The 26,739-nt window shown below is 40.7% G+C and overlaps 1 protein-coding gene across 2 annotated transcripts in view; it reads right to left on the bottom strand.

Moving 5' to 3' along the window:
• The window catches only part of FAM171B (family with sequence similarity 171 member B), a 75,259-nt gene that overhangs the window by 3,816 nt on the left and 44,704 nt on the right, over nt 1-26,739 (bottom strand). Inside the window, exons 2-8 of one of the 2 annotated variants that reach the window (XM_084642595.1) lie at nt 18,382-18,615; nt 17,423-17,515; nt 16,255-16,413; nt 13,597-13,767; nt 10,765-10,881; nt 7,849-7,972; nt 6,043-7,496 (exon numbers count right to left, since the gene is read on the bottom strand). In XM_084642595.1, coding sequence (XP_084498721.1) covers nt 6,164-7,496; nt 7,849-7,972; nt 10,765-10,881; nt 13,597-13,767; nt 16,255-16,413; nt 17,423-17,515; nt 18,382-18,615 — 2,231 coding nt within the window. In that variant the 3' untranslated portion in view covers nt 6,043-6,163. The remainder of the gene's footprint in view (nt 1-6,042; nt 7,497-7,848; nt 7,973-10,764; nt 10,882-13,596; nt 13,768-16,254; nt 16,414-17,422; nt 17,516-18,381; nt 18,616-26,739) is intronic. The other variant, XM_084642596.1, reaches the window with a different exon arrangement.

The following is a 26,739-nucleotide window of genomic DNA, read 5'->3' as shown; positions in this document are numbered from 1 at the left end:
AGAGAGCTTAAAGAGGAAGGAATGTTCCTGTGCATTTTACCCATGCACACATCAGCCCTGGCTTTCGTAGGTCAGTGTATGTGAAGCTGTGTCTGAGTAGAGTGGTAGGGATGCAGCCCGATGCTACATGAAATGTTGGGGGAAGGCACAGGGAGGTGCTATACTTGAGTTTTTCAAAGACTGCAAAAGGAGACAAGCCCAGGATTGTTGACTGGGATATTTTTCTCAGAGATCCAATCTTGTGAGTGAACAATGCCTGCACACCTTCAATCTACCAAAAGCATATTCAATTACCATTCTGCACTTCCTAAGCTGGTAATCAAATCTTTCCTTGGTGCTGTCAAGGTGGCTAGTGTATGGCTTCAAGAGCCAGGGGAGCTAGAGTTAAGTTGGGTCCCCCAGAATCACTATGGGTATTTCAATATCACCAGGTGAAAGAATGTCCCTGTTTGCAGCTTTCTGAACTGTCCTTGTTCTTAAAAATGCAAGTGTCTTGCACCTTCGCTGACCTCAGTGTGGTCTGGTCAGGGAAGCATCTCCACCAACACTTGCATAACTAGAGGAAATAGCACTTTCTGTTGATGTACTCTGTGACAAGGTGGTCTTATGCCAAAATAGGGATATGCGTGCCATCTATCGCTGCTCTGCAGTTTAGGAACCCCATTGCTGCAAACCAATATGTTATGTTCTGCATGTTACTAATAGTCACATTCCTGCATAGCAGGAGATACTTAATGGCCTTGCACACTTGTATGACAACAGCCCTGTGATGGGGTGTACCAGGCTCAGAAGTCTCCTGCTGTTCTATCACACCCCGTCCCAGAAAAGAGCTGTGGAACTAAGTCCTCCAAATGGCCTAGAGAGACTGTTCAGGAGGCAGCCAATTAGGGAAAGGCTGCAGGGAGAAGCCAATCAGAGGTTTGCAGACCCATACAAAAGAAGCTGCAGAGGTAGTGTCAGGCAGTTGCTGTTTGGAGCCTGAGGAGTACACGCAGTGCTCCTAGCAGGCTGAAGGACTGCAGCACCACAGACAGCTCACTGCTGGCAGTGACCAGAGGAGAAAGAGCTCCTGGCTGGCTGCTGGGCCTGAACCTAGAAGAGCCCTGAGGTAAAGGTGAAACATTAGTTGAAGGCTGGGGCCATGGGGAAGCAGAGAGGGCATCTTAGGACTGCCATTCTGTGTGAGGTGGGGCCATGGCATGTGGGCAGGGAGGGTTAATATCATGGTGCACTTAGGGCCCTCAATTGCCTTAATATGACCCTTCCTCTCTGGAGTCTGTGGCCAATATTTTTCCCCTGGGCCTGTTACAGGTCAGCCTTTTATACCCTTCTGACATCTTAAAGGGTGAGGAAAAATAAACCACTGAGCTAAGTACTACAGACCTTCTGGTCTATAAGCACAAAAATGTAACAAACAAGGATAATGTAGCAAAGCCACTTGACATGTCTCACTATTGTGAGAGTGCTGGAGACAAACAAGCAAGCCAGCCCTCTGATCACCAATTAGTTCCCTGGAGAAGACTCAGTGGCAGATAGCTAGCTAATTGGTCCATCAGCCCAAGACTGATTAGCTAAGGGCTAGAAAAGTTGACACAGGAAGAAAGGGGAGAGATTGGGTTAGTGAACTCAGCATGCTCTGAGATCCCAAGGGAGGGACGTTTCTGTTTCTCTCTGGCCCTGGGGTGACAGGGCAAGAAACCACTGTAAATACTTGGCTGCACAAGACTGTATTGGTGGCAGTGGTGGGAATATAAATAAATAACATGAAGGTGCCACTCACTGGAGAGTCTGAGGTTTCTGGGCATACAAGGGCTGGGACAGAGTGCACCACGTTACAACTGCTAGTAATACTTAATCAGTTCATGCCAGTAAATCAAAAGAGAGCAACAAAAACAGCACTAGTGCTAGCAAGTGGGAGGTTGCGAAACAAAGATGGCTGTAGTAAGGCCACTATGACAGATGTACTACTGCAATTATCACCAAACCAATGGCTGGTGGGAATAGTCCAGAAAATCCCAATACTGACACTGGACAAGAACAGGGCCAGGCAAAAGTGAGAAAATCCCAACAGAGATATCAACCAACATTTAGATACTTCAATGAAGGTATTGCTTGAGATGGTGTTTCAACTGTCTTAGAACCTTTGTTGTATAGACATGTGCTTTCTGTATGTTTGCAGTGTTGTTGCAGCTGCAGAACACCTTCAAAAGAAGAGCCTGGGAGCTTAAATTCATAACATTGCTAGACACTAAAAATCATAGACTGAATACAGACACTGGATTTATGGCTTATTATAACGATCTGTAACCCACTAACCCATCCCCTGACTTTTTTTTTTTGGTCCTATGACTGCAGGGGTATTCCCTGGCCACTCACCTTTAATGGTCCCATAGAATATGTTAACTACTTATGCTAAACAAGCTGTTCCACCTTCATTTAGCTGTGGCACGTTGCGATTGTTTCCCAGACCTGAAGAGCTCTGTGTAAACTCAAAAGCTTGTCTCCTTCACAACAGAAGTTAGTCCAATAAAAGACATTATCGCACCCACCTTTCCCTAACGTGCTTCATCTACACAGATACTGTGTCATTTAACATGTATTGCCTTATCCATCCATCTTGTGTCTCTAATATCTTGAGATCAACATGGTACAGCATCACTGCACACAACATGTATTGCCTTGAAATGTGTATAAAGGGGACTGTTTTAACAAATCACTCATTCACCTCTGAGCCAAAATATAAGCTCATGAAGTCCAAACACTAGCTGTATGATTTTGCATAAAAAAAGTGTATATATTTTTTGATCCATGTTGCTGCTGGAAGCCTAAAAGCAAGCCAAATTTTCTGGGGTCTGTTACCCTCAGATCTGGTTTGTTAGGCTATCAGCCGAAATGCACTACTGGCATATGTGCTCAGAAGGGGCACTTTGTATTGCCACATCTATACGGTCAGATTCTGCCTGATGAGCCCAAACAGCACAATGTTTGGTTGGGGGGGAGGTATGCAAGAGTGCAATCCCCTACTCTGCTGGGGGTGGCAACCTGGAGCTAGCCAGCACAGCCCATCAGATAGATGCACCAACCAATACAGTGCACATCCCAGCCAGCCACCACTGGGCTGCTATGGAGTCCCAAACTTAAAACTGAGCCTCCCAACAAACGTACACATCCCTGGGGGGAGTGAATCCTAGCTTTGGTGCATAACAACTTCTTGTGGGAACAGCAGAATGCCAAACAATCTCTCTGAGCTTGCAGGGATTAAATAAAGCCATTATTTTATTGTGTCCTATCACTCCCATTAGTGAGCCACATACAGTAGGTTTGAGGAATCAATTATTTTCTTCTCCACAGAATGGATTTATTCACAAAAATTCCATAGGGGAATCTGCAAACTAACATTCATCAGTGTCAAGCTGCTGTAGTTCACAAAGTGACATAGAAGCATATTCTCAGTATTGACTGGTTATCTGACAAACCCTCAACTCATGAGAGAGATTTTTAGCTGCTCTTTTACAGGGCACAGCATTAGGAACACTATTTTTCCCCTCAGCAAATATGCCACCATTAGCTAAAGGGAAAAATAGAAACAACATTAATAAAAATTGGAGTGGCAGCAGTAGATCCTAATAAGATGCATAAAAATATATTAAGGAAATAAAATAACTGTTTATAAGGTTTGTGTGTATGCTTGAGATAATAAAGTTGGATGCCTGTGTGTGTATGTATGGTTGTTATTATGTACAAAGTTTAGTATTTAATTGAAATTGCTGTCAGCATCCATCTGATTGATCACCGTATGTAGAACGAAATCACTTAAGCCACCTCCAAATGTATGATACTACAGTATTTGTTATTTTAATGTACACACTTGTGCTCACAGAATTTGTGTTTCTGTTTCTTAATATATGCTTTTAAGATCTATTGTATTAAGGAATATTGGTACGTTAAATAGAGAATATTTTGTTTTCAATGACTACTGCCTAAGTGTCAATCCTTTAAGCAGAAGGCTGTATCCATCCTCCCAAGGGTAAACAAAGTTAGTTAGTTCTGGAGAGTTTCCTGAAGGTCATAGGGGAACCCCTGGTAAAACCCTAGCAATTCCTCTAGGGTGGGCCACCTCCTTTTATGTACCAAAACAGACAATAGAGTTACTGGAATAGGCAAACCATTGTGGGCGTGCTCCAAGTCTGATTTTGGGGGTAACAAAGCTTATCAAGGACATTATATTAGTATCAATGTAAACCCTGGTTCTGTATTTGAAGGACTGAACAAAACTGGTGCAACAATGAAAGCACTGACAGTGACAATAACTTATAAGCTTGACATTCAAATAGTCTTTCAAATGTATATCGGTTTTGAAGTGTGGTTGATTATTTAACCATTATGAATCCATCAGAGAAAAAAAATTCCATCCAGAGGGTGGAACTTGATGAAGGATATATGTTATAAACATTTTTATATGAATAATTAGTTACACAAATCAAAACACATTACCAAAGGCAAGCAAACTTGGCAAATACCCACACTCAGCTGTAAGGCAGATGACTTGTGTAATCTTTCAGATTTATTTTTCTGTTGGCCAAACAATCTACTTACCATATTTAATATTTCTCTCTGAACATTTTGTTTTTCATTGTTATATTCACGGGATCGATAAGGATTTCATATGTTCAGGAAGCAATGGCATACTAGGAAGAGTCAGAAACATGGTATTGTTTGCAATTTGGTTTGCAAATTCTTCTAGTAAAAGAAGGAATGGTACCAATGCCCAAAAGACAAAGGTGTTAACTGAGTTTGATGGTATTATTTCCTGAGTGAAGATGACTGCAGCCCAGGTCCATAGCGTATATATATATATTTTGGTTGTGTTACTTCAACCATATTTATTATATAGACAATAAAAAGCTTTTTTTTTTTCTTTAAAAGGAATTTTCTACTATAACACTTTTTAAAGCAATCCTTTATAATCAAATTGCCAAAGCCAAAATGCTGTGACTTATTTCTTCAGAGAAACATCTTAAAGGTCATAGGAAATATTCTGTTTCATGTGAAGCACATTAAAAAGTGCGAGTCTACTTTTCTGTTAGCCAAAGCTAAATCTATCACTTTGACAAAATGACCATTTAAAACAAAGAATATATTTTGATGGACATTTCCTTCCTCTGTACATATGTAAGTTATATCTCGTGCATTCAAAACTTTTGGTAGCTGTTTAACTTAGTAATAACTCATAATCAAGTGTCTCTGTTGTACTGTGGACCAAGTTTGGAGCTCAGCTTCCATACGCTCAAAAGTCTAAACAATCAGGTTTTTTTTAAGCCTGTTTAACACCTCTGTGCTGCATGGCCTACTAACAAAAGTAGCAAAAAAGGGGCACGTTAGCCAATGTGATCAAATTTACTATTTGTTTTTAAAAACTTTTAAAAGTGAATGAACTTAACAGTACAGGTCATTCCTTCTAAAAGTACCTTTTCTGCAAAAGGTGCCATTTGCTCATATTTACAAAAGTATTTTCATTAGACATCAAGTTTTATCCTAAATACACCTGTGTGAATCAGGAATAGCTCGATAGCCTATGATAGAGTGCCAAATTTGACTCAATATGCATTGAGTAACACATGAAAAGGAAGATTTTTGCAGACTTAACAAGTGTCTGGAGTTGATACCAAGTCCCTGATTATTTCCAAGAACACATTGAGACTAATGTGGTGAAACTTTATACAAAATAGGAATTACTACGGTCAGGGCTCCAGTAAAAGTTATGTGTAAATGCTACACAATAGCCTGCTGCTCACACCAGTTAGGAACAACATTTTGGAAACATTTTAACAATCGCTACCCAGAAATATGCCTACAAAAAATAATATACTTTCTTTTTCTGAGTGCCTAAATTTCTAACTGTGCACCCCAAGAGGTGTACCCCAAGAATGAAAAATTTAAACAAACCATTGTAGCATTTCTTAGTGACAAATTCACATTTTATATCCAATGCTCTGTTGAAATCATAATCCTTAGTCTGCATGTTAAGAAATGTAACTTTACCTGATACTAGAAAACCATTTTGACTGCTCCTTATAAATCCAACATTGCAAATTTACCAGAAGCAAAGAGGAAAGAGTGCATAAACTGCTAGAAAAAGCAAGAACACTGAACACACTGTGTTTCAATTTATAGGAATCAGTGGTCTCTCCTCTCTTTTTTTCCAGATATTGGTTTGACTATCTCTCTTAGTTACAGGTGGTCTACCTCTTTTTTTAGCTGGAGGAGTATTGGACTCATGACCTTTTGTTGTGTTTTTTTTCCGAGGTGGTTCTTCAGTGTGCTGTTCTAGGACCTGCCTACTTCCTCCGTCCAATAGGTGTCTCACAGACTGATCATCAGGGCTACAAACAGTGGTCCCACTTTCGCTGCTGCTCAGATCCAAATCTTCCAAATAAAGGATCTTAGAATGATGCATGCTTTTAATGAAAGTTTTCTCTCTCTCCAGTTTTCGACTGGGATGATGCTCATTCATGTCCACGCCAGAGTCCAGGCTGGTGTCATTACTTTCTGTTTTCCTGCCCTTTTTCAGATCTATAAAAGAGTGCCTCACTTGAGCGACTGGCTTTCCATCTAGTGACACGAACCATGCTCTGGGGTGTGGGGATGGTTTTCCTTTAGAAAGCTCCAATAACGTTTGCTCTGAAATACCTTGAAGTTCAGATGAAAATGGTGTCATAACTGCTTCGTTCAGTGTCCCAGGAACAGAGACAGACTCCAGCAAATTATTGGTATACCGACCCCAGTTTGAAGTTTGTGAAGATAAGCCCTGTTGACCATCTAATGTGGCTCTCTCATCTCTGGAAGTGGGGGGCTGGAGTGGAGAGTGCATTGGCATTTTCGGTAGTGTCTGTGTATAGCTGTTTCGATTCGTGGGCTCCATCATTGGGCTGTAGACTAACTGCCCTTTTCTTGGCAAAGTAGCTGACTTAGCCGCATGCAATTGCTCCGGAGAGTGGAACAGGTCAGAGGTTTGAAGGATGGCAACAGGCTGACTGTAAATATTAATTAGTTGTTCTGGGATATGGGAAAGCCCATACATCTCTTCGTTCACTGCAAGATATCGGTTTTGGTCTTGAATATCCCTGGGAGATTGAGAAACACTGCTGTTAATGTGCCTTGGCGGCTGTAATTGTCTAACTCCAACATTAGGCTCCAAGGACTGGGCTGAATTCCTCGAGTGACCACTCTGATTAGATGATTGATATGAAACATTTTCTGTGTAGATTTTAAAATTGTCCCAGGCTTTTTTGTCCTCTGTTTCCATAGAAGTCTTTCTGTGAGGGCTATAGGAGGAAAGCTTGGGCATGTATAATTGTGACTTATCCTCTAGCTTTACTGACCCCTTCACAGCACTGATGTGATTTATGTGAGTTGTTGATGTTGTCTGGTCTTTTTTTAAGACCTCCAGTTTAGTTGTATTTTTTTCCCTCCTATGTGATTGGCCACATTTATCCCTATGGGGGAAAAAAAAGGGGGGGGGGGAGAGAATTGTAGGACATATGATTCAAAATACTAGTGATGAGCGCAGATTGCACTTAAGACTTCACAGACTAAAAGGTATGATGTACAATTTGAAAGCCAGTAGGTACCAACTTAAACCTGTTCAAAAACCAATGAAATCATTTGTGATTACACTGCATATTAATGTAGTGTATATATTTAAATTAGTACGTTTGAAAAAGACTTTAAACACATGCACTTCCTAGATATTACAAAGAAAACAACTATTTTGTCTCAAAAGAGCCCCATTTGTTAACTTTAAACTCCATCCATGCTAAGCATATTAAAGCTTTTCTTTTTCCTTACCTGCAGTAACAGAGAAGAACAGTGAAGAATCCAACGATAATGACTATAGTACCTCCAAGTATGGCTGTAAGGAACACTGTGTGATAGGCTGTTATGTCCTTGGAAACTGCATTAATAATAGAGTCTAGATTTTTTAAACACAAAACCAAACAAATGAGATGTCAAGAACTAAGAATTGTGTTTCTCATGCAAAACTGCATTTGATAAATTGCACTGTAGTTTTCTAGCTGCTGTTCTGCTCCCCTGCACTATCCTGCTATTGGTCATTTTAGCCATTATGGAAATGTGGGAACCATCACCAATATCAAATCACACTTCAGGGGCTGATGTCACAAACACTGACATATTGCCTTTGCTCAATTCCAGCCAAATGGTGTTCATGCTATATGTCCGAATTTGTTTCAAAATCCTAGTCCCTAAACAGAGCTGCTGTCACATCATGTCACATTAATTTTAAAATTCTGAAACCACATTTTCTCTTTCAAAAGTTGTCCATATGAATCCCCACTCCAGGGATAAGTACAACTTTATCTGTGCAAGCTCAGATTCTTCTATATAAGCTGTAACCACTGTGGCCAATCAATCCAATCCCATCCTCCTCCCCACACAGTTCCAGGGGCTAAAACAGACAGAGGGTTCCAACAGCTTTTCAGTTCATTATGTTGATACTTCTCTTCTAGAGTACGCCCAGAAGATGGCAGTAATATATATACCTAACATGGCTTGGCTCTCTCTCCCTCCAAAAATGTATCTGAGAAGAGGTCTGAAAATGGGGAAAATGAGGGAGACCATGTCTGCTCTGAGGCACCAGCTGATCTGGAAGAATACTTTTTCCAACTTATTGGAAACGATTCCACAAATCATATTTCTTCTTTCGAAGTATGCTGGGTTTCAGGGCCGTCCTTAGGCATATTCAGCATACGCGGCTCCATAGGGCACCTGAAAATTTGGGGCACCTCCTAGCTCTTCCTATCCCTGTTCTGACCCTTCCTGCAGGCTCCCACCATAGCTGGCTGCTGGTGAGTCTTCCTCCAGAGGGTATCTAATAACTTAAAAGTGAAAAAGCCTTCCAGCCTGCCAGATCAATTAGCACAACATTGAAACTGTTAAAGAGCCATTCAAGTGGCAATGAAGCCATTTAACAGGCATTTGCTAAGCCCCAGGTACATACTGTCAATTTCTGAATTTACTGACAAAAACAGTTGTGCATTACTATAATATTTACTCAGAACATGTTAGTCCATAGGACCTTAGTTTAAAATTTGCTTTAAAAATATTTCATTAGTGAGTTGGTGAAGATTATAAAATCACATCTCTAAAAATCCTTGCATAGATTTTTAGATGCACAATCGTCTTTAGCCTTAAATGCTTGGATCTTCAGACATGTAGTTTTTTATATAAATCCCTCAAAAGACCACCTTTATCTAAAATACACATTTTAATTTTAATTACAATAGTAAAAAAGAACTTGCTTCCAAAGTCTTCCTGTCCTTCTCTTTCTCCCTTCACCCCCGGCTCCCCTGGTTGAAGAGAGCCCTGAATGGGACAACAGCCCTTTCCTTCCAGATAGGTAGACAGAGTTTCTCTTTCTTTACTTCTGACTATCTGATGAACTAGTTTTACGAGAACCCTCCAGCAAAATCAGTACCTAGTAAGATATCAAATTCTTTGTTATGCCTAAAATCTTTGGAAACATATTTTTTAAAGTTGCTGAAATTTCATAAACATGTCTATTGTTATGGAGATCACACAGGGTAAATAAATTAGTGTTCCCTTTTTCTAAAAGCAATGAACCTTGTTATGAACACACTAAACCTCTGTGACTGATTAATTTAAAATAATATCTTTGTTTCAGTGAGTTAAATATGTAGTAATCTGGAAAGATTACTTTATGAAGACTTAAGAGTACATTTAAAATATAAAATCATCTTAGAAATACTGATTAAGAAAATGTAAAACAGAGAAGAGCTGCTTACTACAAAGTTTTTGCAAATAAATCTCTGACAAACTTCAGGGCATATCAAAAAACCTGCGACTGACATTTTTTATTCCCAAGTTTAGTGCTTTTAATTAGGTACGTTCTGCATGTCCAGTCTTCACCACCTGGCATGCAGTGGAAAACATGCCCCGTTTTCTTTCGAAAGAAATTGCAGAAGAGTATTTTTTTCAAATGTCATTTGCTTCGTTTGGGATCAGGGATTTGGCTGGAAGGGAGTGAGCAGGGAGAGGGAGGGAAGAGAGGAGGGAGACAGTGGGGAGAGGACAGGGCCTGGGCAGAGGGGGACGGGGCCTGGGATGGAGCAGGACTGGAGCCTGGGTGGGGCCACAGACAGAAGAGGTGGGCTGGCGGCAGCTTCACCCACCACCCATGAGAGCAGATAAGAGCGGATCGGCTCCCGCACACCCAGTGCGCGTTGCAGTGTCCTTAGGCAGGAGCCGTATTCACAGAACCGAATGCGCCGGTGCTGCGCATTCTGCATGAGGAAGAGGGTATGGGGGTCTCTGCGGGGAACTGACTCTCCGCTGCTGTGAGTTGGGCCGGGTGGCTCAGTATCCTTTGATGCTGCCGCCGTGAGGCAAGCCCAGGCTGCTGCTGGGCATAGGGGCACCAGTTTAATATTACTGCATAGGGCCCCATAAATCCTAAGGACAGCCCTGCTGGGTTGTGTTCCCTGCAATCCCCGAGTCAACTGTATCACTAGCAGTTAAAGGACACAAGAACGCACGTGTATGCTGTATACAGAAGCAGAGGCACCCTCAGAATTCCATCTTATTAACAATAACTCTCATCAGATTGAAGCCAGCTGCATACCAATTTTTCCTCTATTTTTCAAGAAGCAAATTATACTGACAAACAGCTATTAAGTTATTATTTGGATAATGTAATGATTTTTGTGTTCTAATAATATGCAATACCTCTGGTTCCAGGCACTGGCGCTGCTATCCAGTATCCCAAGTGCGGAGCAACATACGTCCATACTAAATGGTCATTTGCATTCTTCACCATTCCCAGCCCACGATTTACCCAGGCACCTGAAAAAGAAGGCAGCCATTAAACATATCACGGCACATAGTTTTGTTTTATATATGGTTCTACCACTGAAAAAGGCATTACATAAAGCAAGTCATCAGAAAAGTATGGAAAATCAAAAAGGAACCATTTAAAATCAAGCTCTTCTGGGACTTTCATCTTATATACTAAACCCTGTCGACACACAAACTTGTATGACTTAACTAAATCTTTTTCTACACCCGATTTAGATATTTCAGTGTAATTCTATGAGTGGACAGTTATTTTCGAAGAAGAATAACTAAAGTCAATCTAGTGGTTTGTTAAATGACTTTAGCCAGTTTTATTCCAAAATAATAATAAATAATAATAATAATAAAAAAGAGTCCACACACAGACTTGCACCAAAATAATTTTAATTCATACCTTCTGCTACTTTAGTGCAAGGCTTAAATTTATTAAGGGTGGGTAACTTAAGCACAACTAATAGAATTTCCAGCATTAGTTATTAGTGTACAATGGACAAGCAATGATAATCCATTAAGACTGCAACGGGATCAACAATACCTGCCTTGAACATTTTTTTTTCTGTTTAAATTGTCTAAGGCTGAAACAGCTCAATTAGCCCAAGGAAGACTTATTGTTAGGCCACAGATCCCACACCATCTGCCTTGCAGTGCAAAACAACAGGTTTTGGGTCATGTCAAGCTTCTGCAAGGTAGGATACTGCACTTGCATACTGTGAAGAGCTTGCACAGAAGTTTGCTTAAAAAACCTTGAGGCCTTGGTCTCCCTGCCACTAACCCCACCACTGGGATGGTGGCCTATTCACAGTAGGTGGAGCGCCTGTTGCATTTGGGGCTTGCACCAGCCAGGAGGCTGTGAGCCCTAGGCTGTGAATTGCTAGGAGGCGCAGGCTAAAGAGTGCTTGTTATTGTGCCCCGCCCAAAAGGGCCTGGGCTGTAGACTGTTAATTGCTGCCTGCCCAGCCAGGAGTCTAAGCTAACTTCCAATTCCCTGTGATTTGACTATTCGAGGGAGTAAGTCAGTGTGGCCTCCCTCCAAGCCTAACAGCGAAGCATGGCCACAGACCCACTACAGAGAACCATTTTACAAGGTACAAAATGGTGAAGTAAGGTAACAGATGAGAAGACAGCACAATTCGTCCCACTCCAGGCCATCCAGTCATTTGTAAGGTGCGGGGGCTGTGTATAATGTGAAGGAAAGAAGAGGGTAACAATCGATATACAAAAAGAAAAGGAGTACTTGTGGCACCTTAGAGACTAACCAATTTATTAGAGCATAAGCTTTCGTGAGCTACAGGAGGAAGTGAGCTGTAGCTCACGAAAGCTTATGCTCTAATAAATTGGTTAGTCTCTAAGGTGCCACAAGTACTCCTTTTCTTTTTGCGAATACAGACTAACACGGCTGTTACTCTGAAACCAATCGATATACAAAGCCATATGTTTAGTAAAAAGGAAATTATTCCATGTTTTAGAGGTAGTTTTATGAGAAGTACAACCTAGATTCTCATGAGACTTAATCTCTGTAAAAGTCCTACCTGGAGTGAGAATAAAAATATCTATGCAAAGTAACAAAGATTTGTAATCATCTTTAAAATTAGAGAGTTAGCATTCTTTAATTTTTTTACTTTCCACTCCATAGGAAACAGCATGTACTAAGAAAAATGTAGGGGTATTTATTTATAATTTAATTGTCCTTTAGTACCCTTTAAACAGAGTGATGTAATTTTCAGTTATCTTATAACAAGTCTGAAAAATCAGTTTAACTACATGTTGAGAACAAGACTACTTTAAATATTATTGATGCAAATACTTCAGTAAGAGTCAAGAAAAGGTTTAGCTCTATATGAATTAGAATAGTATCCATGGTAGCTGGGATACAATTACATAGGCTTATATTTCAGGCATAAGCTAATTGCCAGTGAGAGTCAGGACCACCTGCCAATATAGTATTGCAAGATGAGCTGCATTATGGAGGTTTCTGCCTTCCTCTAGTGCATCTGAGCGGGTCAACAAGATCACTGGTCTATTTCAATTTAGTTGTTACTGTAAATATTTGACAGGAGATATTATATGTCAGATTACAGCAAAAGAAAAACTCTAATTTAATTCTATTATTTCTCCTATATAACTTTTACTTTCTTAACTGTTTGCAATAATCATAAAATAATAATAGTAATAAAACAGACTAAAGCTATGTCTGTCCCAGTATTAACATTTAATTTCAAGTGAACGTTAGGGGTATGACTCTGGAGCATAATATATTCAAATAATTCTTAATTTTGAATGTCAGTGAAACCATCAGCCAAGACACCGTCATCATGCTTAAATTTACATCAGTTTTAAAAAGTCTATCTTGTCCCAAATACTTATGGAATTGTGAAAATAAAGATCAACATGTGATCGATCCTTAAAACTACTCTTTGATATAACTCATTTACATACATATGGTTCATGGCTGAATTCATCAAAGCAGGGATATACTTTTGAAAAAACAAAAATGCAAGTTAAAACATTTACAACCAGGAAAATCCTGCTAAAATATCTATGACCCTACTTGAAAAAAAACCAAACCAAAACCAACAGGTTTTAGTGGTATATATTATTCAACACATGCACTCAGATTCAAACTACTCCACATCACACTAATACTACATATTGCAGTGTATGATATACAGCATTAAAGTGGGATTCCAAAGTATATAGCAGACATACCAGTTTTCATATCAAATGTCCATGCAGGTATAGCATCTCCTGATTTTACCCTACTTGTCGGTAGAAGAGGCAGCGTAATATGAATTGGACCAGTCACTTTCAATTCTTTCCCAGCTGAAAGGAGGTTTACACATATTGCAGCAAGAGGGGTCAATTCAATGCTTTTAAAACCTAATCAACAGAAGGAATAATTTGTCCATAAGTAATACACACTCAAGAACATTATTTACTATTTTTTTTAAAATGGGTTTTCATTTGTAACTGAAGGCAAGCCATCATGAGAATGTATGGTCTGTACCACGAGATGTCAATATAACTTGAGAAAACTCAAGTCTCAAGCATTTCACCTCTTCAATGAATACTTTTTAATAATTGGTACACAGCAATTCCTATTTAAGGCCTGTAAAAGATAAATATAACTTTTAAACAAAGCTGGTTCGACAATATTCACAGAATTCAATATTAAGCAAATTTGGCTTTTGGGGAGCGATACCTGATAGCAAGTACTTTAAATCTCAGATACCAGACTAGCTATTCTATGTTGAATATTGCAGACCAAGTCAAATGATTTGTGAATCCACGCATATTAAGGGGTGTTCTGTTACAGATTAATCAAACTGAAGCTCCAGTATTCATGATATATTTGCATGTCTTTTCCAGCATTTAATTAGCTCTGTTAATAAAATTTACTGAAAGGATTAATTTGTTAATTTAGAAGTTTCTGTAGCGTTAATCATGAGGTACAGTCCTTATGGCTTGTCAAAATATTCAAAGGAACCACTGTGTTTGTACTGCTTTATTGTGTGGGCTGTAACTTTGTTTCCCTTCATTCTTCTTGCACTAAACTTGCAATAACTGATACTATGTGATACAAATACTTCAGGATCCAGAGTGTGACAGTTTGCTCAAGAAAGACAAACAGAATTATTAAGTAGCAGAATGATATTAGAGCTTTGCACACTGTTAGAAACTAGTTGCGAGACAACTGTCAGTGTATCAGATATCAGCCTCTACCGGCTATAAAATACAGTCCTGAAGGAACAGGCTCTATGAATAATTTAAAAAGACACCAGACAGAATTTAAGAGAAGAACACCGCTTATCTCTGATGCTTCAAGTTCAAAAGTTGTATTATAAACAATTTTTTTAAATCTTCAAATGTCCACACACAAATAGGATACTGGTATTTGTGAGAATTTTGATTAAATATAAATTAAACTAGAATATGAAACTCAGATAATTTGGCTAGAAGCCACGGCAAGGACATCATCCAATTCACATTAATGAAACCATAAAACTGCAGTGAATTTTTAAGAGCCTTGTTGTACCGTGGGCATTGGGAAGAAAAGAAAAAAACATTTAAGTAGGATGGAATAAAGGGTACAGCATGGTGATCTCTTGGATACCAACATAACTATGTGGATTAGAAAGTAAGCGTGAATCAATATGAGGAATGCAGTCAGTGGCTTATTTCAGAGTGCATTAAAAAGGTGTAGCACTACAGATGTACAACGTATTACCACGGCTACTACCACCACCACCACCAGAGGTGAAAGCAAGCCTGCCCAGTCCAGCGTACCAGCAAGAGCCGGTACACAGCCGACTCTACTGGCAGGGTGCAGCTTCCCCAGGCTGGCAATTTAAAAGGGCCCTGGGCAGCAGCAGCCAGAGCCCCAGGCACTTTAAATTGGCACCAGAACGCCGTTGCCAGAGCCCCTGGCCCTCTAAATCGCTGCCAGAGCCCTGGGGCTTCTGGGGATTCAAACTCCCTGCCCCTTCCGGTTGAGGCCACACCCCTTCTGATTAAGGACCCCGCCCCTGCGTACCGGTTAAGTCTTTTAAGATACTTCCCCCCCCCCGACTACTACCAACCCATGAAACAACTTAGACCTGTTTCAAAATGTATTTTTACTCACTGAAACAGATGTGGAGAACATACTTTATTTCTTCAATTGCTCTCCATATATTTAAAGTGCCTGTTTGGTATCACCAGGCTTACATGGATTAACTGCAAGTAAATCAATAATGCTGCATGGATTAACTGTCTGCAAGTCAAATGATAGTTTCTGTGTTATCCTTATGTGGGTGGGTGTGGCAAAGTGCCCACGCTGACTAGGTAATAGAATTAAAGTGAAAAATATAGGCAGATCCTCCACTGGTATAAATTGATGAAGCTCCATTGACTTCAATAGCCCTAACCCACTTTACACTACTTGAGGATCTCGCCATAGAATTGTGAATGCATTCTGGAAAGTTGTGAACACCTTCAACTCTCAATAAAATCAATGGGAGCTGAAAGTGTTCTGCACATTGCAGGATCAGACCCTACTTTGGTTGCACTGAGGGGTTATATAGTACGTGTGGAACCCCCCAGAGAAGAAAATCAGCATATGGCCCTCTGTACCACTATTTATGCCTGTGGAAAAGAGGTGTTTATTATGTTCTTGAATGAGATGTAAAGTGATGTAAATTACTCATCTACAATTATAACATGTATTGGTTCAACCCAGCTCTCGTGAAAGTCAAAAGGAGTTTTGCTATTGCATGAAATGGGCACAGCATCAGGCCCTCGTGACTACAGGGGAAATGTATATTTACATAAGTACATACATACTTGTATTATGTTTTTAAAGTGCAGATTCTAACAAATTTAATATACCTGATTTATTTAGAAGAATTCCTGTTGTATAAAGAAAATTGTCCACTTTCAAAAACTGCTGTGGCACTGTCAAATAGGCTGTCACGTTTGTAATATGGTGGCTTATAGGAAGTTTTATTAAAATTTTGGGAAACTGAACACTTGGTTGAGATTTGGCATCTGGAAAAAAAGAGTAACATTTCAAATTAGCAATAATTCAATCTGAATTAATGCTTTCTATGGCCAAACAGCCCAGAAATCCTTTGTGCAAAACACTGCTTCAAACCCCTACTCTCGAGTGTTTGCAATTGTCTAGATTTAGGCCAGTACTTGCCGCTAGCATATATACAACAGTATCTGAAAACAGAATAATTTCTTCTTGCTCCCATCCCTAATCCTTGGATTCTCTAAACACTCTCTGCTACAGCAAATGTTCTCCAGCTTCAATCTTTCCTGAGGCAGATACATTTCAAATAACTATCTTGGGTAACCATATTGAAGACTACCAGAGCCTTTCAATGCAGTGGAATAATGCACATGCACGCCAGTGCAATGAGCTCCTCTGAGATTTCTGGTGTTTTTAATAGCGCTGGTTCTCCACAGGACATGTCTTCAATCCATTAATCTCCCCCCTCCTCCTCCTCCCACCCCTACATGTACAGAGTGCAAAATCAGCAGCTTTCTATTCAGACTCCCTTGTGATTTGAGATGAGAAGGTCAGAAATAAATAATAAATACAGGGATAATAACCTAATGTCTACATGGCTGTAAATAACACTCACATCCGTGGAAGGCTGGAAGATTTGGAAGGAGCTTCGCTTGCTACATTATAGAATCTGAGGGCCAGCTCTTCAGCTGGTGTAAATCAGCATAGCCCCAATTCAGTGGAGCTGTGTCAATTTACACCAGTTTGGAATTTGGCCATAAGTAATAGGTCTATTTATTTTTAGTGGAAACCGGTGCCGGAAGCCATTGCTTTGCTAACTAAAAGCTGGCTATTTGTGCACAAGGTGGAAAAACATTCATGAATAACCCCTTAAGTGCACAGAAAACAACACCATCATTTGGGAGGTCACTGACTTCTCCCCACAGAATTTGTTGGCAAAAAACAGTTGTATTCATTAGTTAAGGCACATAGTTTTCCATATAAAAAGCATTTACATCCTATCCCATGTAGTGCTGTACTTACCAGACAGTTTTCCAGTGATTAGAACTGTATCTTCAAACAACCATATATTAGCTTGGCTTTGTGGGAACAGAGAAAGTGTTACAGATGAGTATACTGTGGAAAGACAGACATTAAGAATATCTGATTACAAGTGTAAAAGTTTCAAAGAAAGTTGTGGTCAAACATATGGTTCCAAAGACAGGGAAACAAATGGGGAAAAAGAAAGAAGGTATGGGAAGACCGAAGGACTAAGCGGTCCCACTAGTCCAGGGATGAATCATACTAGTTAGGCAGTGTGGACTACCAGTGTTCATGGTGTACATGTTCTGTGGATTAAACGATAGCTGGAATTCTTGGACAGCCCATCCTCTTTTAAAAAAAACAAACAACAACAACAAAAAACAGGCACTTTAAAAACACACCCTAATAGAATTATTAAAAAAAAAATGTGATAGTTAAAAGCAGGCCATTCATGATGAAACACTGCTGAAAACATAACTAAACTGACAGATGGAAGAGTTCAGAGCAGTAGCTCTGAGCCACGATCACATTTCAGCCTCTCAGTACCCCATAATCCTAACACTTTCTAACATTCCTAGCTGGCCTTTCACTCACTCTGCTATGACCATGAAAAATACACATGTATGTGTACATATATTACATGTATGTATGTATACATATATGTATATGCACATGCGTTCACTTTCTTCAAATCATACCCCCACTGCAGTATAATCTCTCAGCATGGACAGATATTTTTAACTGTTGTTGAAATTATTTTTATTTCAGTTTTAAAAATCCATGTTATAATTTTATCAAGTCTAAAGGGTCATTTACCTTTAATATCTGGCGTTCAATCATGACCGACTTTGACTGCATTCAGTCATGTACAGCTCATTACAATTAGGTGGATTACCCAAGGAAGAAAGAAGCTTCAATTGAACACAGTGTAATAATAGGACTTTAAAGGGTTTACTTACTTGGCATTCTCCCAGTCTTCCAAGGCAATGGTGTTAACATGTAGCCCTCTTTGTAAGATGCAATAGTTAAACTTAGACCTAACTTGTAGGGAACTTTTATCAACACTACTCCATTGTTTCCAGTGAGGGTGGAATTTGTCTTTGTGTAGTTAACAAACACTTCTACAATTGCTTGGGGTAGGTACTGATGACTGATGATGTCATTTACTTGAACTTTCAGCATAAACACAGATCCTATGAAAAAAAGGGGGAAAAAAATGAGATAGGTCATAACCCATAATGACTAAGCATAATATTTAACTAAGCAACAATATTTGTCATACTTTAAATTACCAGGCTGACGACAGACAAAAGTAACCATATTCTGTGGTTTACTCGTTGTCAATTTTGCATATTTCTCTTTTTCTCACATCCCAAATTTTAGCATTCAAAATGCATTTGTCCAACAAGAATAATGTGATTGTTCAACACTAGCATCAGTGCAAAATTATGCTGATGGAATGCTTAGGGGATATTTTCTTTAAGGTACTTTTTAGTCCTTTTCTCTAGGTTTTCTTCTACCATCTTGCAAAGCCAGCTTTGTAGAAGTGATGTCATAGCTCAAAACTGTAACCTACCAAGAGGAAAAAAAGATAATGCTATTGGGACACAACATACTGAGATATGAAACTCTGAAGCAACAGATACTGCAGTTCCAAACCCAAAATAAATGATAGCTCCACCGGGGCCCAGATTCTCCTGTACTTTGTATGAAAGAAGTATCATATTACAGTGTGCTGTGCATTTCCAATAGAATCTCAGCAACTCAGAACATTATTTATCCTATGGGATAGATTTAGAGTTGTCTGAGATAATTTAGGAATATTATGTGTTGACTTGTTTATCAGGATGTTTATTGTATGAAAATGCAGGTTTGGTTTGATAGGAGGTAGGAAAAACAAGCAGGTTCCTGATAAGACACCTCCAGCTAAATGCTTCAAAGCCCTCGTCTACACTACGGGATTAGGTCGAATTTAGCCACGTTAGGTCGATTTTAAAATGAATGCGTCTACACAACCAACCCCGTTCCGTCGATCTAAAGGGCTCTTAAAATCAACTTCTGTACTCCTCCCTGGCGAGGGAAGTAGCGCTAAAATTGACCTTGCTGGGTCGAATTTGGGATAGCCTCCAGAAGCTATCCCAGAGTGCGCCATTGTGACTGCTTTGGGCATCATTTTGAACTTCAATGCACTAGCCAGGTACACAGGAAAAGCCCTGGGAAATTTTGAATTTCATTTCCTGTTTGGTCAGCGTGGCGAGCGCAGCAGCACAGGTGACCATACAGTCCCCCCAGAATCGCAAACGAGCTCCAGCATGGACTGAAAGGGAGACATTGGATCTGATTGCTGTATGGGGAGAAGAATCTGTGCAGGCTGAATTCCGATCAAAAAGAAGAAATGCTAATATATATGCCAAAATCGCACAGGGCATGGTGGAGAAAGGCTACAACAGGGACACACAGCAGTGTCACGTGAAAGTTACGGAGCTCATGCAAGCCTACCAAAAGACAAAGGAGGCCAATGGTCGCTCTGGGTCAGAGCCCCATACATACTACCTCACCGCTGTTGGTGGACACCTGCAAGGGGGGAGTCTCACGCAACAGGGAGGAGGATTTTGTGGATGAGGAGGAGGAGGAGGAGAATGCACAGCAGGCAAGCAGTGAATCTGTTCTCCCTGGCAACCAGGACCTTACCATTCTGGAGCCAATACCCTCCCAAGGCCGGTTCCCGGACCCTGAAGCCAGAGAAAGGCACCTCTAGTGAGTGCATATTTGTAACTATAGTACAGGGTTTAAAAGCAATAGTGTTTAATGTTTGATGTGCCCGGAAGAATTGGGACGCATTCGCGGCCAGTACAGCTACCAGAAAAGTCTGTTAACGTATCTGGGGATGGAGCGGAAATCCTCCAGGGACATCTCCATGAAGCTCTCCTGGAAGTGCTCTGAAAGCCTTTGCAGAAGGTTTCTGGGAGGGCTGCCTTATTTCTTCCTCCATGGTAGGACACTTTCCCACGCCAAGCCAGTAGCAAGTAGTCTGGAATCACTGCAGCACAAAGCATGGCAGCAAATGGTCCTGGGTTTTGGTCGCATTCAGTCTATATCTTTCTGTTTTAGCCTCAGGAAAGTGATATCATTCATGGTCACCTGGTTGAAATAGGGGACTTTTTGTAAGGGAACAGTAAAAGGACCCCGTTCATGCTGGGTTGTTTGCACTTGGCTAAAAGGGATCATCCTGGAGAATAGCCAAGCAGTGAGGGGAGGGGTGAAGGAATCACCCTGGAGAATAGCCACGCGGTGAGATGGGAGGAGGTGTGTGCTGCACATCCACCCGAAAACGGCAGCCCCTCCTTTTAAATGTGAAACCCAACTGGCATTGCTTGCTATGGGAAAGGATGGTGCTGCAGTTTGAAACCATTCCCACATGTTATGAAGGTGTAGGAAGCCAACCCCACACCAAAAGGCTTACCATGGCTGCCCGGAAACAAAGTTCTGTTGCCCAGCCGTTTGTGATGTGTCACCATACCGGCAGGCGCTCAATATAAAAGGCAAAATGCAACCTTGTACCTAAAGCACATGTGCTGTCTGCTATGAATTGCTTGATTCACTGTGAAAGAGCCTCCCTTTTGTTCTCATAAATGTATCATCTTAAATTTTACTCTTTTTATCCCCCCCTGCAGGTGCAAATGTTTCTATGCTCCCCCTATCACCTCCATCTCTGAGGTTATCGCAGATTAGAAGGCAAAAAACAACGCACTCATGCTGATATGTTTTCTGAGCTCATGCACTGACAGGGCACAGCTTAATGCATGGAGGCATTCAGTGGCAGAGGCCAGGAAAGCATTAACTGAGCGCGAAGAGCAGAGGCGATGCTGAGGCTAACGGGGGAGCAAACGGACATGATGAAGTGTCTGCTGGAGCTGCAGGAAAGCCAACAAGAGCACAGACCCCCGCTGCATCCATTGTATAACCGCCTGCCTTCCTCCCCAAGTTCCATATCCTCCTCACCAGATGCCCAAGAACGCACGGAGGGGAAGGGTCCGGGGACCCAGCCACTCCAGAGCATGGCCCAAGCAACAGAAGGCTGTCATTCAAACAGTTTTGTTTTGTAGTGTGGCTACAAAAAGCAATGTGGCCTTGTCCTTCCCTCCTCCCGCACCCCACCCCACCCAGGCTACCTTGTCAATTATCTCACTTTTTAAAAAAATTAATAAAGAAAGAATGCATGGTTTCAAAACAATAGTTACTTTATTTCCTTTGCCAGCTGTGATCAAAGGGGGGAGGGTGGTCAGCCTACAGGGAATTAAAATCAACAAAGGGGGCAGGTTTGCCGCAAGGAGAAACACACACAGCTGTCACAATGTAGCCTAGCCAGTCATGAAACTGGTTTTCAAAGCCTGTCTGATGCGCAGCGCGCCTAGCTGTGCTTTTCTAATCACCCTGGTGTCTGGCTGCTCAAAATCAACTGCCAGGCAATTTGCCTCAACTTCCCATCCCACCATAAATGTCTCCCCCTTACTCTCACAGATATTGTGGAGCACAAAGCAAGCAGCAATAACAATGGAAATGTTGGTTGCGCGGAGCTCTAACCTAGTCCGCAAACAGCACCAGCGAGTTTTTAAACATCCAAAGGCACATTCTACCACCATTCTGCACTTGCTCAGCCTATGGTTGAGCTGCTCCTTACTTCTGTCCAGGCTGCCTGTGTACGTCTTCATAAGCCATGGGATCAAGGGGTAGGCTGGGTCCCCAAGGATAACTATTGGCATTTCAACATCCCCAACGATAATTTTCTGGTCTGGGAAGTAACTCCCTTCTTGCAACTGCTCGAACAGCCCGGAGTTTCTAAAGATGCGAGCATCATGCACCTTTCCCGGCCATCCCACGTCGACGTCAGTGAAACGTCCCTTGTGATCCACCAGTGCTTGCAGCACCATTGAGAAGTACCCCTTGCAGTTTATGTACTGGTTGGCAAGGTGGTCCAGTCCCAAGATAGGGATATGCGTTCCGTCTATCGCCCCACCACAGTTTGGGAACCCCACTGCAGCAAAGCCATCACTATGATCTGCACATTTCCCAGAGTCACTACCCTTGATAACATAATGTCAGTGATTGAATTGGCTACTTGGATCACAGCAGTCCCCACAGTAGACTTGCCCACTCCAAATTGATTCCCGACTGACCAGTAGCTGTCTGGTGTTGCAAGCTTCCACAGGGCTATCGCCACTTGCTTCTCCACTGTCAGGGCAGCTCTCATCTTGGTATTCCTGCACTTCAGGGCGGGGGAAAGCAACTCACAAAGTTCAAGGAAAGTGGCCTTACGCATGCGGAAGTTTCACAGCCACTGTGAATCATCCCATACCTGCAACACTATGCGGTCCCACCACTCTGTGCTTGTCTGCCGGGCCCAGAATCGGCGTTCCACTGTATCAACCAGCCCCACTGCCACCATGATGTCCCAATTGCCGCAGCCCGTGCTTTCAGAAACGTCTGTGTCCATGTCCTCATCACAATCGTCCTTGTGCTGGTGTCTCTTAGCCTGGTTCTGCACATACTCTAGGATAATGCATGAGATGTATACAATGCTCACAACAGCCGCGGTGAGCTGAGCAGGCTCCATGCTTGCCATGGTATGGCATCTGCAGGAGAGCAGAGTTGCAGCGGAAGTGGTGGATGACGACAACATGGAGAAATTTGCTATTGAGACTGAGCTTATTTACAAGAGCAGGAGAGCAGAGTTGCAGCGGAAGCGATGGATGATGTCGGTTAGAAGTCGTACTGCATCAAAACAGCAGCAGTGACAGTGAGCTGAACTGAGCGGGCTCCATGCTTGCTGTGGGATGGCATCTGCATGGAAAAAAAGCGTGAAATGACTGTCTGCTGTTGCTTTCATGGAGGGAGGGGCGACCGACGACATGTATCCAAAAACACTTACGACAAGCACTCCACCGACTTAATGCACTTAGTGGGGACATACATAATCAACTGTAAAAAACTGATTTCTAAAAACCAACTTCTATAAAATCGACCTAATTTCGTCGTATAGGCATACCCAAAATGTCTAAGAGACAATGCCTAGGCTATTGAATGGGATGATCTCATTTCCTTGGCTCCAGTCAAGTTACACAGCTTGTTTTGCCAATATGGAACAGAAGAACTACAAACAGTTTAAAAGTCTCTGTCAAGAAGGGAAGCAGTTGTTTGAGGACACATAAACAGACCCTGCTTGGAAGGTCTGAAGCAGTTAGGTCTTCTTAGGCTTCCAACACAATGGGTAGATAAGCCTTAAATAAGGTAAGTATTTTGGGGCAGGGACTGACTTTTTGTTCTGTTTGTACAGAATCTACCACAACAGGGTTCAGATCCATGACTGGAGCTCCTAGGTGCTATGCGAAGAGAAATAATAAGTAATAATAATAGACATGTGTAGATAATTTGTTGTTTTAAAACCCCTTCTCTCTTATTTTATGCGTTGCTCCTATGGTTAAACTAAACAATACTTTTTCTTTAAGAAGGCCATTTTGGGTCACTAGATCCATTGGTCACAGACGCTCGAAGGGATGAACTGCAACTACCCAAACCCAGTCGGACCTGTTGGGTTAAACATGTTTCATCTACAGAGTACTGTAGGACAGGACCTGGTCTAAGAATGAAAGAAACGCATAATTCCATGGAGAATGAGAATACATGTTTGCCATTGCCTCTGCTTCTGCTAAATGATCCAGAATCAGAGAGATTTCCTGCATCATCACCAGAGTTTATGACGGGGCCCGAAAACCTATTGAAAAGGTCTTTCCTAAATACAAGAACTCACATCACCACAAGTCCTCGTACAGAAATGAGGAATCTCCACCAATTTACAAGCTCATAGTGCAGTTGTGCTTTCTGGCTTGAAGAACAGAGTGATAATCCTGGAACAGCCAACAGAGAATGCTACCAGAGCAAAGGCTTATGAGATTTCTGTACTATAACCAGATGGTTAGGATACATCACGAGCCAATCAGGTTGGTAAAATTACTAAATGCCATTTTGTAATGTATTATATTGCATAAAATAAATACAGTTCTAAATTCACAAACTAAGGAACTGCAGATTGTAAGATAACCATCCTTCCAGGGTGTTTTATTCAAGAGAAGGTCCACTTCGATATATTGATCTCAATAAGAGAAATGAGAATTTTGCTAACAGACCAACAAGACTTCATTGATTTTTTTAAAATGTTTTTGTTTTGGCAAATCGAACTTTTTAAATCCAATGAAAAATATTGTAGTTAATTTCAACAAACACCCAAAGCAGTATATTTTCATTCTATTGCAGGCATTCCCTATTACAGAAAAAGCACAATTTGACTAATGGTCATATTTTGTATGCCTGCATCTGAGCAGCCCTTACTTGTGAAATTAGGTCCATTGAACGCCACAAGTCTATTTGGTGGAATAAGCATAAAAGGAGTATAACAGTGAAGAGACAATGTAGGCCAAATTCATGTTAGATATACCTGTGCAGTTCTTACAGGTATTTTTAGAGTGGAATTTAGAGACATCTATTCCAATAAAGGTCTGTACACTAAAAGGAAAGCTAACAAGAAGCTGAGTAGGAACATGACAAGAGAAGAAATTACCAAAAAAAAAAAAAGGGGGGGGGGGAGCAGATTTTATGCATGTGCTTAAGTACTCCATGCACATATGCTTGTGCTTTAAGTTAAGTACAAACTTAAACACTTTGCTGAATTGGGGCCTAATTGATGATACAAAATGAATGTCAGTGCAGGACTCAGGCAGGTCAATTCCAAAGTGGATTGCTGAATATCTTCAAGAACAGTTCCAAAACCATATTTATTTTTACACACTTGCTGCTTTTAGACAAGTCATTTCAGAATCTATCCAAAGCTCTAGGATTTGTGCTGAATCCCAAAGACTTTGGATTAGCAAGTAGATGATGAACGGCATCAAAAGCTTTAGCTAAATCCATAAATAAAACAGTACACATTCATTTACCATCCAAAGCTAACAAAATAGCCTTTCAAAATGTACTTGTCAGAGTAACAGTTAAAGATATCTTCCTAACCCCCAACAACAATCTCTGAAAGATGCCATTAATCAGAGGTTTCAGAGTAGCAGCCATGTTAGTCTGTAGTCACAAAAAGAAAAGGAATACTTGTGGCACCTTAGAGACTAACAAATTTATTTGAGCATAAGCTTTCGTGAGCTACAGCTCACTTAATCAGAGGCTTTCCATTACAGCTAGACTCTACGATTATTCACCATGTGCACCATCACCAACTACATATAAAAGTTTATTTAATACACTTCACCAATGTTTAATGAACTCTTTAAAAACAATGACAAGATCTACGAAATTAGAAACCAGAGTTCAAGTATAACAAATTTAATAATCATACTATCAGCTAATTTAAAATATAATAATTGGGACAGTTGAGATTTTAGCCTGTCCATTTCAGAATACGAAAAATTTCATTGAGATGCTAATTTAAAATAAGAATGGTTTAAAACTGTAATTTTTTAAATTCCTGAAACAGAAGTGCAACTTCAGAATAAACTCATCACTACACTTCTTTCAAAAGGCCAGAGTGGCCTTTATAAAAAAGCGTTTATTAGAGTGTATAAAACCATGTTTTGAAACCAAATTCATAAGCCACCTTTATTATAATCACAATAGGCATGATTTTTGGGTTTTTTTGTCTGCCTTGCCACTTGAGAGGCAAAAATGATGGCTGGTTGAAAGTCACAGATCTCTACAAAGTCCCATGCAAATAATAATAAAGGATAGCCATAAATTTTTAAATGTCAGCTATCTACTGAGGTAGTTCTAACCTTTTAAAATTTAATGTTAAATGTCTATGTATTTCTTTTCCAAATCCAGCAAGTCTGGAAAAAGTCTTAATTTAGTTGTTAGTGAATAATGGGTCTCACTCAACTCCATTAAGCCAACAAATAAATAAAAATACATAGAAAGGAATTCCATAAAATTAATATGCTAATTTCCCTCTTTCTTCCTCCACTAATATCCTCTATTAATCCCAATGGGCATTACATGTGCATCAAGAAAAAAAAAGGAATACAGGAACAAAAAGCAGCCAGTTAGTTCAGCTTTCATCCGATTAAATATATTGTCTTTGCGTGCATGGATTAGTGGTGTTGCCCTCTACTAGTGAGTGGCCTACAGGAAAGAAATAGAACATGCTGTTACTTGTCAGCTAAATGACTTCTCCTTTAGATCAAGTGGGAAAGGTTCGTCGTTTTGGAAATGAAGGTTCAGAGTGCTGTAGCCCTGACTCCCGCTGTTCATGCAGTTTATACAGT

Source organism: Lepidochelys olivacea, assembly GCF_965140295.1.
Source record: "Lepidochelys olivacea isolate rLepOli2 genome assembly, chromosome: 11".
Lineage (NCBI taxonomy): Eukaryota > Metazoa > Chordata > Testudines > Cheloniidae > Lepidochelys > Lepidochelys olivacea.
This window is presented reverse-complemented; position numbering and strand designations above follow the sequence as displayed.